At 50.4% G+C, this 18,134-nt stretch overlaps 1 protein-coding gene across 1 annotated transcript in view; it reads right to left on the bottom strand.

Annotated features, from left to right (window-relative positions):
- Positions 1-18,134, bottom strand: part of Ago2 (argonaute RISC catalytic component 2) — a 76,291-nt gene that overhangs the window by 40,996 nt on the left and 17,161 nt on the right. The window contains exon 2 of the mRNA XM_040736366.1: positions 603-798. Coding sequence (XP_040592300.1) covers positions 603-798 — 196 coding nt within the window. The remainder of the gene's footprint in view (positions 1-602; positions 799-18,134) is intronic.

Consider the following 18,134-nt stretch of genomic DNA (forward strand, 5'->3'; position numbering starts at 1 on the left):
TTCAGATCACTAGAGTTCATGCAAATGCCAGCCAGTCATGGCAGCCACTGGGGAAGAAAGGGCAGTTCCAAAGAAAGCTGGACTAGTGGTAACAGAGAGCTCTGGATGTGAATGACAGACAGACCTTACTTCCATGAATAAGATGGAGTGTGATCCAGGGAGCTGCTCACCATCAACCTCCACACACACACATGGACATTTACCTTCCCTCACAGATGCAGACACACAATTCAATGCTAAAAATCACTACTATAGCAAACAGAACAACACAGATGAATCTCAAAAAGACAATGCTGGAGCACAGAAGCGGGGCCCAATGTGAGACACCTTGTTGCACGGCTTCTGTGGGCAGGAAATAATATAAGCTGAGAAAATTGCAACTATGTGGCTTCAGGGCAGACTAACTAACTGGAAGAAGCGATGGATCAACACCTGTTCAAACTCCTGGAGCAGGGCTTTTACAGTGTGGGGATGTCCCCGTACTCAGATTACATCTCAAAGCCAAAACCATTTAAAAGTACATCACAGCAGTTTCATGGTAGAGAGTCAGAAGACTGACAAGCATCTGTGAGTCAATTAGGTACACAGATGGGCGGGAATACCTGTTCACTCTCCTTGGGCATTTCTCTGGTTTGATGTCCAGTTCATAGTGATAGATGTCAATTTTGGGGATGTCCATTTCAAAGAAATTGGCCTGTAGTTTGATTGTTCTCCCGGAGGTGCCGAAGTCCGGCCGAGGTGGAGGCTTGAAGCCATATCCTGGGATAGGTGATGTTGACGGAGCAGGAGACGCAAGAACTAGAGGAGAGTGGAGAGACATCAGAGGTCAGAGGTCAGGAATGGCCAACTCTGACTTATCATCAGAATCTGGTGCCCAACCCAACCTCCCCACACCTTTGGACCTGAGCCCCACACCTCTCCGGGTATCCCACCTTGTTTCCCCACTCACCACAGAGGCCCCCACCTACCAGGGGCAGGGGACACAATGGTGGGTCTGCCGCTGGCAGCTTGCTCATCAGTGACTGTGCCAAACCCTTCCCCACCAATATCTTCTCCATGTTCTCCCAGATCACTAAGACGGCTTTTCTCCGCTGGAGACTTCCATCTCTCATCAAGGCTCAAAGAGAGTCCTCACTGTGGCCACAGCTAGACTCTCTTCTTCAAACTCCCATTCCATCAGTGTGGCTGAGACCTAGCCCTCCCAGGAGGCTACGCGGTACACCTTACTTCTCCTGCTTCTTCCCAGTGGGCCACTGCCTTCTGTGTTCCCCAGTTGGGGATGCCATCTAACCATGCACAGCCCCAGCACAGGAGTTTTGGGTAGGCTTGGGGTGGAATATTCCTTAGACACCTGGCCTTGAGTGTCATGTCATACAGCCCTTACTCTCAAATCAAGCCCTCTGTGGCTCTCCAGTATCTAGTCCATGTGCCCAGGTGCATGGCAGTGCCCAAGAACTCAAGTCGTTTCTAACCACTGCCCCACCCACCCACTTCAGCAGCCATCACCTAGGATGACTGTACCCCACTGTCTCTCCCCCAACTCCATTTCCCTTTATTCCTACCCAGAGTTAGTCTGTTTGTTATGCTGTGCTGCCATCCCAGGGTTGAGATGGTGCAACAGAAACCAAGACACACCTGATGGACTCTCTGCTACTGCCCAAGGAAGCCGGGGCTCACACAAGTACAGGAAGACTCTCAGTGTGTAGAGTTCCTGTCCCCAGAGATCACACATATGCCCCGCCCAGCATTCACAGCACCTGTGACATTTTCTGACTTCCACAAGTACACACGGCTCTCTCTGACCCTGGAAACTATAGCTTAAGAACCTCAGCCTGGCAGTGGACCAAGCCATATTTCCCAAAGTAGTGGTTTTGTTTGTTTGTTTTTTCCTTTTATGTACATTGGTGCTTTGTCTGCATGTATGTGTGGGAGTGTTAGAACTGGGGTTACAGGCAGTAAGTTGTGAGCTGCCATGTGGGTGCTAGGAACTCAACTCTGATCCTTTGGAAGAGCAGCCAGTTCTCTTAACTACTGAGCCATCTCTCCAGCCCCCAGAGATAGTGTTTTAACACTAACCCAAACAACAACTGAAGCCGTTGCTGGAGTGACTGACCCCTTGGGCTAGCTATTGGCCAATGGTGTGCAGTGGGAGGTGGGCTGGGAACAGAGGTGTGCTGTGGTGACCAAAGTCATCCCAATCCTTGAGTTCCCCTGTGCTGCCTATGGGGAACTGGAGCAATGGAGCAGAATCAATTGCTAGTAGGGAAAGTAAGACCCACCAGACAAGGCTTATCTGTGACACAAGTCAGACTTGTCAAGGCAAAAGTGTCCCCTCTGCTATTCAAACCATTTCTTTATGCTCTGCTTTGGATTTTGGAGACAGGTAGTCCTGTCTGGCCTGGATAGAACAGGCTGGCCAGCCTCCAGCTTACAGCTATTCTCCTATCTCTGTCTCTGGAGTACATAAACCAGTTGCAGGCATGTACTGTAGCACAGGTAACTACTTTGGATGTAGTCGTGGGAAAGTGTCATACCAACTCCAACTTCAGGAAAGGACAAATCACAAATTTAGGAAGATTACAATTCATGTGTGCACACGCGTGCACTGCTGAGCTTAGCTGTGCTGTCTGGAAGCAGTCAGATCTGTCCTCCACATTCCACAGCTTTGAAAACAGGCACCCCTCCACCAGCCCCCTCTTATAGCCCTGATATGTTGGGGGCAGGCCAGGGTATAAGAAAAACTGCTCTCAAGCAGCATTTGGCCTTTTCTGGATGAGTGGTACCCAGCAGGAGGAAGTCAGTTAGCTTTCATTAGCTCAGCAGGACATGGCCATCCTTCCCTCCACAGATCTTGACCAGGACACACAATATCCAGGATCTCAACAAACCTGTTCCTTCCCTTCAGGTCAAAGGAAGACTAAGAAACAAAAACAAAAACAAAAACCAGTCAACAGATGTGTGGTCCCTGCTTTCTGGTAGTCCTGACTGGTCCAAGCTCAGACACACACATTACAAGGGAGCCAATAGCCACACCCAGCCAACAGGTTGGGCAGACCCCAGCTTACAAAGGCACCCTGGGGAACAAAGAGCCCAGGGTCCTCCCTCCTGTCTTGGCCTAAGTGCTCATTTACAGAGGCCCACTTCTCAGTTCACCCGAAAGCCCTCCTCTTTGTACCAGCCAGAGAGCTAAGGAGCACCACCAACCTTAATAAAGGAATGGGAAATATAAAATGTGATTTCACAAGATACTTTTCCCATCACTTCTAAAAAGAATGAAAATGTAGCTACTTCCTAGGAAAGGCATGTAGAATATAAAAATCTCATTTGGATCATACAAGTTCTCTGGCCTAGACATCTTCTCAAGTGCCAAGATCCCTCTTCTGAGACTCTAGTTCTGGGAGGCACCAGAGGCCTATTTTTATCACTTCTGGGGAGTCCCAAGTACACACTGCCAAACAAGCAGGATGGTTGGACCTGAAGCTTTGGAGAAGCTGGATCTGCAGGAACAGAACTCCATGAGAAAGGAGCAGAGCCCCAAACAGCTCAACTTGTGTGGTGCAGGCTCTGAGTCTGACAGGTAATGTGCTGAGTGAGAGAGGCAGAAGAAGGCACCCCATACACCCTCACACTCCTCCAGTCTGACGCTGAGGACACTGAGGTAAGTGAGGGAAAGCACTAAAGACTCCCTTGCTGTGCTCTCCATCCCCCAAGCACCTGGGGCCCTCCTCCCCCAAACCCAGGCAACACACACACACACACACACACACACACACACACACACACACACACACACACACACACACAGGCAATCTTTCTCCTAGGCTTGTCCTAAATGTGTTTCTAGTTCTGTCTTCTCAGGAAATGCTTGGTACCAGGGAGGCCCCAGGGAGGAACAGTGTCACCTTTCAGCATGGCGGTGTTATACCCTTAAAAGTTAGATACTGCTTACTGGAGCGGGTTCCCTGGCAGGGAGACTCCCAGGGACAGACAGCACAGGCACCCGTGTTTGCTGACTCGCTGATCACTTAGCACGTTTGTTTTAGAGCTCCATTTTTAGAGCCACATCACAAACAGCAAAAGGGAAACAGAGAGTGAGTAATCGACTTCCTGTATGAGCAGCCGGGTCCAGAAGACCAAGAGATTTGGTGTTTGTGACAGATGCCAAAAGAGGCGCCTGTGAGCAAGCCTGCCGCAGTACAGGATGGCCTCAGAAGTCCTGGGAGAATCAGGGAGCCTGCGCTAGCATGGGCTTTATGCAGGAAGGCAGACACATGGGGACTCCTGTCCCCAAGCCTACCCTCCCCCCACCTTCCAGCAGCACCCCTGGACATGGGTATGCACGTTCCCCTCTAAGGGACAGTGCTACTACACTCTGGGGCTGATTGCACTCAGCTCAAGCACAAACTCCAACCCCAGATAGGGGTTAGGGAATACTATATATGTCACAGCTGGGTCCTGGAAGCAACCTAAAGGACACCTACATGAGGTTTGGAATGCCCTGGGTCCCCAGCAAAGCCTGTCCCAAGTCATCAGGGCTAGAAGGCCCTCAGCCTCCCTTTATGACTGACTGACAAAAGCTGAGCAGATGGTTCAAGGAGAGAATCCAGGGAAGGAGGGCCACTCCACATTTCCAGGGCTGTGTGTGGCAGCAGCAGGATGGGCCTACTTTTTCCTTAGGTGTTCTCAGGCACCTAAGGAAGGGTCCTAAAGAATCCTGTGGCTTGGTCCTGACAGCCCACGTTACCATCACACTGCCCATCCCTTGTAGTGGGAAGGGGCAGGGTGTGTGTGATGGTGGTGGAGCGGGGGGGGGGTGAGTTGGAACATCGCTTACAACCCAGACCAGTACTGTTTAGTCAACAATTCTGGGAGAACTTGCTTCTGGGGGGTGTGGGGCAGCCCTGGGTGGAATACCCAGCCCACTCCTTCCAGGGCAATCAGGAAGTGAGTGAGAGACAAATTGTCCTACCCAAGGAGCCTGCTGCAGGCCACAAACTACTGCCAAGGAAGGTCATGGTGCCTTCTGGGAAAACCTAGGCTCCCTTTCCATAGAGGACCCAGGGACAGGAGAACTTGCCACCCTGCACACCGCTCCTCACCTGGCCTGGCCCTCTGCACAGGAATTTTCTTAGCCAACAGCACGTGTGGGGACTAAGTGAAGGGGCCTAGTTAGTTCAGTTTCTCTTCAACATTGATAATAAAAAGTTACAGAAGAAAAGAGCCAATGAACACGCAGAGAATAGCACCACACAAGACAGTCCCTGCAAGAGCCTTCTAGGTGTGCATGTACCAGCTAGGCCTACTGGCTTTTCCACACCCTTTCTTCATTTAACATTACACTAGGCCCACAGCCCAGTCTCCAAAGAGCTACCTCAGTGCTTTGCAAGCTGCCTCTGGACTACCCAGAGACTGGGACAGCCTACCCGAGACAACGTGCCTTCATCTCCATCCTGGGACAGACTCAGACACCCAGCAGGGCTTCACAGCCCCCTCCCTCAGAGCTGGCCTTCCAGACACACGTGTCCTTCTCTCCAGGCTGTAGCATCTAGCCTATGGCTTCCTAGTTCCATGAGTTCATCTGTGGCCCTGGCACCTCACAGCTTATAAGACCACTGTAGGCCATTCCAGGATGAATGACACTTCCTGGCACCCAGTGTGTACATGGACACAAGGACCCGACAGGAGCCAGGGGTTATGTGCACTCTGTGGGTCCTCCCTCAGCCCACCCTCACCCGGAACATCTTTCTTTTTTTCCTTTTCTTCTTCTTTTTTGTTTGTTTTGCTTTTTATTTTTCAAGACAGGGTTTCTCTGTGTAGCCCTGGCTGTCCTAGAACTCATTCTGTAGACCAAGCTGGCCTTGAACTCAAGAGATCCTCCTTTCTCTACCTCCCAAGTGCTGGCCCAAGTCATCTTAGGAAAGCTTAGCCCTGTCTGTCCAGCTGCCCTTCCAAGCTCTGCAGCGCGCTTCCCACTGCCTGAGGGACTTTGCACTCACATGTGATAAATAGGTCCTTATTTTGTATCCCACATAAGATCTGACATTCAATGGCTTTTATTTTAGTATGACTAATTTGATCTATCAACCTATATATTTTGTTTCATCTATGAAAACCATTATTCTAGAAAAAATTCCCACACAAGCGTCACCGGGATGACAAGGGAACTCGTGACCTGAACTCGTGAGAACCAGCCTCCCTGGGGGCCAGTCGGGCCTCATCTCTGAAGGCAGAAGCTTGTGCAGGCTCCTGACAACATCAAACCTGCCCTCAGATTGGCTATGGGGGATGGACAGGACAAGTGTTCCTCTCTGGGGCCATTCAGGAACCGTGGCACCTGCCCTCCCGAAGCAGGAATGGCTGGGAGGTCAGGCCAGCACCCTGCAGACATAGTAGGGGCTCTGCTGTCTCCATGGCTACAACAATGTGCGTCAGTTCACCATTTACCACTGCCATGGCAACCAGCCTCTCCTGCGTCTGCTCATCAAGCAGGCTGCTGGCATGGGCGGGATCAAGTTTAACTCAGGAGGCTGGTGCCCTGACAGCTGCACCTCCACAATGCGTCCTAGTATGTCCACCCAGGGCCAGCATGTAGCCCTGGGCCTGCCTCTAGGCATTCCAGAGCAGAAGGATTACAAAATGCTCCCACATACAAGTGCTAGGGGTCCACGTAGAAGCCACTCTGGGAAATGTGCAAGCCAATGGGTGTGACTGTCCAGAGATTTTCCATAGAATTAACCAAAAGAATTGGGGTGTACACTCAAAATCCCAACATGCGGGAGACTTAGGTAGGAGGATCATGAGTTAAGAGGCCAGCCTGTGCTACACAGGAAGACACTGTCTCAAAAATCAATAGAAAATTAACTAAGAAAACAAACAGACAAAACAAAAAACAACCAACTGTTCAGGGGCTGATGGCTCAGAGGTGAAGAGCATGACCTGATCTTGGTCTTCCAGAACCCAGGTTCAAGTCCCAACACCCACATGGGGTAGCTCACAACCACCTGTAGTTCCAATTCCAGGGCATCTGATGCTCTCTTCTGGCCTCCAGGGTTACCTGTACTCACATGGCATACATACACAGGTATGAATAAAAATAAACCTTTCAACAAACACCCAACCTGTGCAGTTACCCAGAAGACAACTCCTATAATCCCAGCCCCGCATGATCAGGCTTTCCTTAGGGTTCTACTGTGTGACAAGCACACATCTCAATGCCACTGTAACCCTGCACTAGCTAAAGACCACGTCCTTGACCACAGGTGTCATGTGACAAATCACAGAACATGGAGAGGAAGTCACCTTGGAAACCATGAGGAGAATCCCCCGCCCCTTGCCTGCGCAGCCTGCTGAATCACCAGCCAGGCTCTTTTCTGTGTCCACAGAGCATAAGGGCTACCACACTGGGTCTGAAGGGCTCAGTGGGAGTGGGAGAAAAGGGACAACAGAGGGACTGTAACCAGCCTTCCCAGAAGGGCGGTGACTGGCTGCTTCCTGTCACCACCCACCTGTCGAAAGCACTGAAGTCCTGACATCTAAATATGAGTTATATGACCTTTACACAGAACAAAGGTTGCATGCTTTCACTCCTGGGTGACTTAAATGCGCCTTACGAAGGGAAGTGGCGGTGGGGGGGGGGGGATGCCAGCAAAGCACCTTCCATAAGAGCATAGGGACCTGAGCTCAGAGCCCCAGCATCCACTGGAAAAGCAATGTATTTGGAGGGCCAAGAGAGGAGGATTCCTGGGGCTGTTTGTTCTGCCAGGCTAGCCAACTGGTAAGCCCCATGTCCAGAGAGGGACACCATCCTAAAAATATATATGACAGAGAGCAATTGAGGGAGATACCTGATGTCAACCACTAGCCTCAACATGTATACCGACAGAGAGACGCACGCACACACAGACCTGCACTAAGAAAGCAGCTGCATGATGCCACCTGTGCCACAGCAAGCTTTCTAGGTTAAGAGTAAGTCTGCCTCGGCCAGGAGGTGGTGGAGCACACCTTTAATCACAGCACTCAGGAGGCAGAGGCAGGTGGATCTCTGTGAGTTTGAGGCCAGCCTGGTCTACAGTGAGTTCTAGGACAGCCACAAAACACAGAGAAACCCTGTCTTGAAAAACAACAAAACAAAACAAAAAAAAGTCTGCCTCAAACAAATACAAAAGAGGAAAAACAAAAGGCCTGGTTCTGAGGACAAGCAAACTCCAGGATGAATTTCATTTCAGGGCTACAGCAAAGCCCAGAACTCTCCCACCAGGGTACAGGGTAGTCGCTGGCATTTTTGGAAGGAGTTGGTAACATTTCAAGCCCTGCCGCTTGAGTGATGAGGTAACTTCAGAGTTCTTTCCAAGGCTTCAAAGCAAGTATGATTGAAGACACACATATCTCACCTTCTTTCTAGAACTCTGTGCTTGTGCTGAATACTGGCCAGAAATTATGAAGGAAAAGAATGTGACAAAAATAGCCAGGGAATCCAAGTTCCTATGCCACACCCATGCCCTGTCAGACGTGGACACCAACCAGTGCCTCTCTGTCTCCCAGTCAGTTCTGCAGAGGAAACATCTCCAAATGCTTCAGGGTTGGGTGATTTGTCAGGTTTCTTGGCTACAGGATTGCTGTCCAGGCCCAAACTGAGCACCACAGGCTCCAGAACAAGGTGGGTCATGAGAGACCGCAGGCTCACAGACTGACAGAAGGTACTATCAGACCGGTGCTTTCAGGAGACTAGGATGCATGTTTGACAATCCTACTATCATATCATGCCGGTGAGCCACAAGCCACCCACAGTGACAGAGCTGCATTAAATACAGTCACAGTCTTTCTAGACAACAAATGGAATGGCATCAGGGCCATCTGCTCCATGGCTGGAGAGGGAACACAACTACTGTGCACTGTCAGCAAAACCACTACAAAACCACTGTCAAGCAAGACCCCAGTCGTCACTAACCACCTGTAAACAAAAAACCCAACCCAAACCCAGCCTGAGCTTCAGGAGTAGTTTTCAACATAGGAACACTCTTGCTCACGTCTGCCTCGCATCTGGCTCAAGAGGCATGGCCAAGTACAGCTTGGCTGGGAACTATGCCTGTGGTAAGAAACCTCCCACCCCAGTTCTGACTCCCACAGCTTGGCAAACTCTACTGGAAGCTGAGCAAATGTGCAAGGCTACAAGGCAGGTACAACCTAACCAGAGTAGGAAGGGAAGAGGCCTCTGCACTTCCGGGTCCTGGCTCCCAGACTTAGCAAACACTGCTGCAATGTGGATGAGAAGGGGGTACACAGGACTCTAGAGCACAGAGAGTGGCCACCCCAGCATTGCTGGCTGTGACAGTGCTAACCCCAGCTTGAGCACGGGAAGTGAGCACTGACCAATGCAGTAGGAATTAGGTTACTGGTGTGCCTTCATCTCCTGAGTTGTCTGTGGCCACTATAGAATGTAAATATCTCAGAGTACACAAGACTTGGAGACACACTACAAGGAATGCTGGCCATCAGCTAATGTCCCCATCAATCTCTTATTCCCATCGCCAGGTCCTTCAGTGAGGTCCTTTCTCCTGGGTAGTGGGGACAGAGGATATCCCTCTGCCACAAGAAGAAAGGAAGTATTGGGCTGGTCTCTGGAGACTCTCTTCTCTGAAAGCGGCATGGTACCAGGAAATCAAAAGACCCCTGGGAATCTCCCACTGTCATCGTAATAGGTAGTTTGGATGAAACAGGAAGTGAGGCCCTGGAGGGCAAAAGCAAAAGGGAGTAGACACTCCAGGAGTGTGACGGTGCTGCCTGAGGAGGAAGGGCTCCCTGGGCGGCCCCAGAGAGGGCATACTACAATCGTGTGTGGCCCTTTTGGTTTAATGAGTAATCTGCTAAAAATATTTTGACCTTATTTCAGCAAGTGATTATAATGCATTGAGCAGCTTAGGGTTAGCTGTGACAGTAACACTCTATACATATGTAGGCCCAACTGCCCACTTTCATCTCAAACTGAAACAGCTTGTTGACAATGAGGTTTTTAATGTTTTGGGGTTTTGTTTGTTTTGTTTTGTTTTTTGTGGTTCAATATAAAATTCCAACCATGACACTCTTTGAGAAACAACCCACGAACCTATCTCAAAAAGCTCTTTTGTCCAGTAAATTCTGAGGTTTTCCTCACAAGTTAAAGGCACACACCCCCTCAGGCCCAGCATCTTCCCCCTGCAACATTCACACAACTGTTCTAGAAAGCTGGCTATGGAACCTGCACCCCAGGCTTTCCAGCTGCTAAAAGGGCCCCACACCGAGCCTTGACACAGCTCAGCAAGCTGAGCACAGCCCCTCACTCTGGCTTTCCTCAGTCTCTTGGAGCTAACCTCACCACGCTGGTCCTGGGAGCCTCTTGCTGGAGTATAAAACAGATAAGAGCTATCTCTGTACCATCGTGGTCTGGCTGAAGCGCTGGTAAATGAATGATATCAATGACCATACCAGTAAAATCACTTTACAGAATCAAAATGCAATGCTGCCTGTCTTTAGGGGAAACCCCAAGCCCCCTTGAGGGACAGTTAATTCACTCGGTCAGCATCTTCTCCAGCAAGAGACACCAGACACCTGTCACCAGGCTCAAGGTGTCAGTGTGTCTACACCAACTTCCAAATTTATCTATCACACCTATTCAGGCCTAATGGCATGGGGGGAGGGGCCAGGACACTGCCCAGGTGGCAGATCCACTCCTGTAGCAGACCACAGACCAAGAAGCCTACTGCCCAATTTCCTGAGCATCAGCTGTGTCCAGTATGAGCCACCTCCTCAGGAGAACCCAGTGGCACCTTCAGAATCTAAGAAAGAGTCCTTTTTCCTCCCAAAGCGTACAGCTGACTAAGAGATAACTCCTTTTGTCTCCATCTGTGTCCAACAACAGGGAAAGCAAGCTTACTGCTTTCAACTCCTCCAGCTACGGATGCATCTGAGATGCTAAGACTATATTCCAATTTACTCCCTCTCTCTGCACCCCCCCCAGGGCGAATGTGCACATGGACACCCCTTCCTTCCAATTCTAAGCTCCAGTCACTTAAAAAGTCAAGCGGCTTCTACCATGCCAGGCGCCACACATCCAGCAATATCAACTCACTGGCAGACAGGAAGGACTCCTATTTTGTAGACGGGGAGCTGAGGTGTCATGACACTAGCTAACAGTGACACTAGGATGCCAGCACACACCTTGTCTACCTTTGCGCCACCCTTCAGAGCAAGCAGGTGTGTTTGGGAGAACATGATGGAAAGAGCTATGTAAGGATGTGTCTTCAGCAAGTCACCCAGGTAGCCTTGAAAACAAACACAGGACAGCTGCAGGGACTAGAGCCTTCAGTTCCAGGAACGCAGCATCCTCCATGCTCCCAGAAATCCATCCTTACAAAGAGACAGGCAAAATGCAGTGTGCAAACTCCTCTAGGTGGAGCCCATGCTGATCAGCAGAACTCAGCGAGGCTAAAGCAGCTCTTCAGTTCAGAAAGAACAGGATGTGGGACCCACTGAGTACTGAGGCAGGGAGACAGACGTACCTACTTCCATGATCATAAAACAAACCCACCCTTTAGACAAAGAACAATGGGCAATTTGAGGGATAGCCAGCTTCTCCCTGAGGTTAGCACCCTTATTGGTTGCCCGATCCAGAGTGATCAGCCTTAAAACCAGATACACACCACCAAACAGGCTCAGAAGCTAGTGCTGATATATATTTGTGCACCCACACTCTCACACATACACACTCATGCATCTATATAACAAAACAATAAAAGAGGCCAATCAACTTGAGGGGAACATGGGAGGGATTCCAGGGGAGTAGCTCAAGGGGACTGGAGAAAGGAGAGTGAGGGGAGGGAGCGACATCATTCTGTTTCAATTAAGAACATTTAAAGTAAATAAAAATCCCAAATGGGTCTCAAAACTATAACCTGGTAATATTTTAAAAGATAAAACAGCATGGGTAAGACAGATAAATATGGCCACTTCCGGGAGCACTGGGCACTGTGACCCTCTGCACACCCCACGGAGGCTCCAGAGAACAGACCTGTGGGCAATACCTGTGCAGAGAAGGCTCCTCGTCCTTGGCAGCTGACACAAAAATGCTAACATGAGAGCCGCAGCTACAGAAAGGGAGCATAACCCAGGTACGGGGTGCATTCAAGCCTCAGCCTCTGGAGAGTAGAGGCAGCAAGGGCGAAGTCACCCTTGGCTACCCAGTAAAACTTGTTCTCGACAGACCCACCATGAGGAAGACAACAAAAACAAAACAGAAAATTCCCAAAGGCAAACATGAGCAGATCCAGGATTAACAATTCATGGCTCCAAAAATTGGACAGTCAAAGCTACTGGGAGCAGCCACTGCTCCCTTCACAAACCTAGAAATGTGCCCAACTTGAGGTCCATGGTGGGTCCACACCAACTAGCACATGGGAAGACTCCACGAAGACTTCCCATCCCCACAGAGCTCATTTGCCCAGGAGAAACCACTGCAATTTGACACCTCCCATCATCATCCTCCAGAAGGTCTGCCCAGCACTGCTCAGGCTCAGGAATGAGTCCAGAGGGCAACAGCAGGGAGCTCGTGCTGTCAGAGCCCTGCTGTCAACTCTCACCTGTTAAGAGGGCACTAACTATCCTATCGACTTCTGTGCCCTATCTGCATACATGCCAGCATCAATAACAACCAATAAGGTGTCAGTTCCTCAGGGCCAGGCCTGGATGCCACTGTTCTAATTCCTTTTCTGGAACAACACGATGTGGCTAGGTAGGCCTCTGTCACTGCTAACTCCCCAGCCTTAGTTGAGGGGGACAACTGGGACCTCAAGCGTGAATCTCTAACAGGCCACAAATAGTCATCCCTCAGATCTGGTAACGGGAATTTGCTTAAGCCTAGGTTTGGGTTATCCTTACAGTCTATGAGACCAGATGCAGTTTAAGAGAAAAGAATCAGGAAGAAAAAGCAAAGGTGGCCCCTCCCCCACACCCACCCCTTGGCCCCCTGCCTGTCTTGGAAAGAGTGGTGTATTTTCCATGGAGGCAGCAGAACCTATGAACATCTTCTACTAACCTACTAAACACAGATCCCTTCTCAAGCCAAGGTATCAATCACCTGCCACCCAGGAGAACTGGCAAATGGCTCTTCTGTTGGGGACCTCTGGGCAGAGAGCAGTGCCAGCCAGTGCCAGACTGCAGAGCTCACTCTGACCTCCTCAGAGCTCATCACTCCACATGCTCTAACACAGCAGAAGGGTGAGGTGGGACGGTGGAACCTGGCAGCAGGGAGGGGGCACAGGACCCCTAAGCCACTGACAGTAACACCTGCAAACCCACCTCACTGACAGTAACACCTGCAAACCCACCTCACTGACAGGAGGTAGGAGAGAGAAGCCCAGGTCCCTCTCAACAGCACACAAACAAGTTCCCTGCAAGTGAACAAGACGAGCTCACAAGAAACACAGACCAGCAGCTAGAAACCAAGCAGGGTCACTAGCTACCCAAGGGGAAGGGCGCTTGCCCTAGAGGCATAATATTGTCCAAGAGCAAGTAGAAGAGAAGGCTCCGCCTCTGGTTACACATACAGGGGCTGGAGAGATGGCTCAGAGGTTAAGAGCACTGGCTGCTCTGCCTGAGTTCAGTTCCCAGCAACCTCATGGTGGCTCACAACCATCTGTAATGAGATCTGGTGCTTGCTTCTAGGCTGTAGGCATGCAGGACACTGTATACATAATAAATTCATAATAAACCTTGAAAAACAATAAAGAGCTGGGTGGTGGTGTTACATGCCTTTAATCCCAGCACTCTAGGGAGCAGGCAGGCGTCTGTGAGTTCAATGTCAGGCCTGGTCTACTGAGTGAGTTCCAGGACAGCCCCAGGGCTATTACACAGAGACCCTATCTTGAAGAAAATGAATGAATAAGTTTCAGATGTTTCAGTCCAACAGCAGGTCAGCCACCAGGATGTCATCTCACCTTTCAACCATCTGTCCATACCTCCCTGTCTCCTAATCCACTCTTGCTCTCTCAACCCCTGACACAAAGAGTTGCTCTTGTAGTGCAGCTCTTCATTCACAGTATAGCCCCTACCCTTTTACAACACAGCCAGGACCCACTGCCTGCGCTGCCTGCACTGCCTACACTGTCTACACTGTCTACACTGTCTACACTGCCTGCGCTGCCTGCACTGTCTACGCTGCCTGCACTGCCTACGCTGCCTGCACTGCCTACGCTGCCTGCACTGCCTGCACTGTCTGTACTGCCTGCACTGCCTGTACTGCCTACACTGCCTACACTGTCTGTACTGCCTGCACTGCCTACGCTGCCTGTGCTGCTTGCACTGCCTACACTGCCTGTGCTGCCTACACTGCCTATGCTGCCTGCACTGCCTACGCTGCCTACGCTGCCTACACTGCCTACGCTACCTGCGCTGCCTACGCTGCCTACACTGCCTGCGCTGCCTGCACTGCCTACGCTGCCTACGCTGCCTACGCTGCCTACGCTGCCTATGCTGTCTGCGCTGCCTACGCTGCCTGCACTGCCTGCACTGCCTACACTGCCTGCACTGGCAGCATTTGTCCCCTTCAGCTTCTTCTCCTGCCTCCATTCTCATAGCCCAGAATCTGCAGGGCTGTGTCCCACCAGGCAGCTCTGCACCAATATACTTGAGACATTCTCTGACCACATGGCTTCCCACACTTCTCATGTTTCCCATACTCTGACTGCTCTGGGCCCATGTCCCTCAAATTGCTCAGTAAACTATTCTGCGCTCCCTCTGTGATGCCCAGCCAAAGCCTGAGTGGCATCACACTCACTGGCTAGCTCCAAGTCCCACCACCACCCCTCCAAAAAAACAAGTCTCATGATGACTCTGAATCTGTGTCACTGAGTTACCAAAATCCCATGATGAATGCCCCCACCCACCATGTGCCTGTCATAAGCCCATGACTCGGTCAAAACGTGGGCATCATCACTGGCTCTTCCATTTTGCCGCCCACACTTTACCAAAGTGAGGCCAGAATGTGTTGGATGTATTCAAGTCCCTCTTAGTGGATGGGGACAAGGTGGGCAGAAGGCCAGCCATGGAGAGCCACAGGAGGGACACACACAAGCCCCTCCCGCTCCAGGCTGAAGGGACTGCAGTTGAATTTGTGGCAGCTGCAAGAGCAGAGTACCCAGCTCTCACCTTTAGTGCAGAAGTCAGTCCAAGGCTGAAGGATATAGCTTGGCCAGGAGAGTGTGTTTACCTAACATGCACAAGGTCTAAGCCCCAGCACTGAAAGAAAACTGAGTGAGATTCCAAAGTGTGGGCTAGCACAGCCATCCATCCCAGCTGGGTCTGCACCCGCCTCGACCTGTGCAACCCTCTTACATACTGGCACTAACGGACACAGGAGAAGCCTTGCTTAGAGGGAAATTGAGACTAAAACTGCATAGAGAATGTGCTTGACGCCTCTGCTCCTGCTTGTGACAAGGGGCTTCTGTCACACACCAGAGCCCCAAGCAGGACCATCCAGAAGCCTGTGAGCTAGGCTGGCTGCCACTGTGCACAGAAGAATGCCCCTCGGTGAAAACCCTTTCAGGCCCAGTGTCTTGTCTCAGGAGCTCCTTCAACCACAAAAACTTCTCACATTTGTCTTGAATTGTAACAAACAGAAAGGCCACCTTCCCACTCAGAAGGTGGGGCACACCCAGATAGTAAGACACAAATTCATGATATTCCTTCCAGACAACACCCAGAATGTTCTTCCTACCAAAATTAAGTAAGAAATAAAAATTGAAAATCCTATACCACACCAGCCTCAGCTTTGTCCTGAGTGAAACATCCCTCACAGGGACCCCACCAGCACCTGTAGCTCCATGGTCGCCACAGAACCAAACTTCATCTTAATTTCCCAGCTCAGACCCAATATAGCTGCCAAAGGGGCTTCTTAAAAGAAAATTTAACAAGCGACAGGAACCATAAAATGTCCCCAATTTGTCCCATCAGCTATTTGAAGTGTCACTTCTAAACACTGGCATCCCATAGAGGGGAAATGTTTTCCCTAGTCAGAATAATTAATTAGGGAGTAAATTGTTGAAACCAAGCAGATACAATCCACAGGACTGTTTGACTCCTTCAATCGATTCCTTCCTGGGGATAGACAGGGTTGCAATTTAAAATAAATTAAAACTATTCCCCCATTCTTCAAAATACTGACGAACAGCAATCCTAGATGCAGGTGTCTTCTTCCTTCCACAGGGGCTGCGCGGGAGCAGGGCACCACCCGCCCCAGTAAGGATTTTTCCAACAGGCTCCAGCAGAGACAAGCCTTCAAAAAAATTATTTTCATACATGCATACTGTATTTATCATTTCTACCCCCACCCTTTCCCCACTTCTGTATCCCAACCCCTAAAAACTATGTCACCTTTCACACACACCCTGCTGAGTCCATTTAGCGGCGTTTGTACATGCAGGTGTTGAGAGCCACTTTGACAGCCTGGGCTTGGGTCCTATGGGGGGACTGAAGGCAGTCATGAGTTGCCTGGAGTTCTTCATCTCGTGGCGGGCCTTCTGCGAGCTCTCCATCCACGCGACAGTTTCTATCTGCTAGTAGCAGTCTGTGAAGTGGCAGGAGACTAACGGTGCTCGGGTGGCTGTATGTGCATAAGGTAGAGCCCCAAAGTCACCAAGGTGCCACCGCTACAAGCCACCTCTCAAGAGCCTGGTGTCTTACAGAGTGGCTCAGGGCAGCCTCTCTTCCCTCCTATTATAGAAATTTACTACGGGAACCACTGCAAAGTATGCAATATGTGGCTAATACATTTGGAATACTGCTGCCCATCATTAATCTCCTTAATCCTGGACACTTTCATCACCCCAAAAGACACCATGGACCGACTGCATTCCTTCCTACCCCCATCGCTCTACATTACTCACACGGTTCCTCCTGCCCTGGCCACTTTCAGTAAGGGGAATCACATAGGGATGCCATTTCCAACCTGGCATCTTCATTCTGCACTTGAGGCACACCCATGGTGCGCCTATGTTGGACATCAAACTTAGGAGACATTACACCTGGACTAAGCTCTTCAAGGTGAATGAGCTAATGACAAGGGCTGTCATCCTACATCCCTCAGGGGTTTGTGAAAGAAAGCACTTGGCTGCTTCAGGCCACTGTCCTAGGACCCCATCTTCAAAGAGGGTGAGCAATGGCTCCACGGTTGGGGCTAAGCCACCCAGGCAGAGAGAGGACTGAAGTGGCCTGCTCACTTGGCCGGCCACTGCCCAGATGCCTGAGTAGTGCAGGCATAGTAGGGAATGTGGCCTTTCGCCATGGCCAAGGTACACTGGGAAAATGGCACAGTCTTAGGCAATGTGGTGCCTGTGTGGGCCAGCTCTCTCCCAGCTGCACGGTATCTCTAAGAATCTGAAATCAGTGGTTGAAGAGATCACTAGCAGTAAGAGCACTTGCTGCTTTTCCAGGGTACCTGAGCCAGGTCCCCAGCACCTGTGTTAGATGGTTCACACCTGCCTGTAGCTCCAGATTTAGGGGATCATATGCCGTCTCCTGACCACCATGGGGGGTTACGCACGCGCACTTTTTAAAGGGTCTTTATAAAAAAAAAAGACTTAAATTATGTTGGCAAAGAGGCAGGCGGATCTCTGTGAGTTTGAGGCCAGGCTAGACCAACCACCTCCAAAACAATGCAGAGAAACCCTGTCTCGTAAAACCAAAAAAAAAAAAAAAAAAGTTGGCAAGATGCCTAGGAACAACACTGGTGGGGTTTAGATGGCTGATTGTGTGTACAAACACTGACTTACACAAGCTGAGTAAAAGGACACTCAAGCATGTGGGACACCAGTTCCCAGTGTGTAGTTGCTGACCTGCTGCAGGTCACGGCACTGTAGTTCCACTTTCAGAAAGATTCTGCCCCTCGGCGCACACAACCATGTGACACGGGGAACCACCTCAACCACCACAGGAATCCCCAACCGTTTTCTGATTGGATCAGAGGCCCACTCTATGAGATGGAGCCGACACATGGCACTATTTATTATAAAGGGGCCAAGAACCTGCTTAGACAGGAGGCTGAGGTGCTCAGTCCTAAACCAGACATTCATGCCATCCTCCTCCCGATCAAGGAAACAGACACAACA

Source organism: Mesocricetus auratus, unplaced genomic scaffold (assembly GCF_017639785.1).
Source record: "Mesocricetus auratus isolate SY011 unplaced genomic scaffold, BCM_Maur_2.0 Super-Scaffold_100055, whole genome shotgun sequence".
NCBI lineage: Eukaryota > Metazoa > Chordata > Mammalia > Rodentia > Cricetidae > Mesocricetus > Mesocricetus auratus.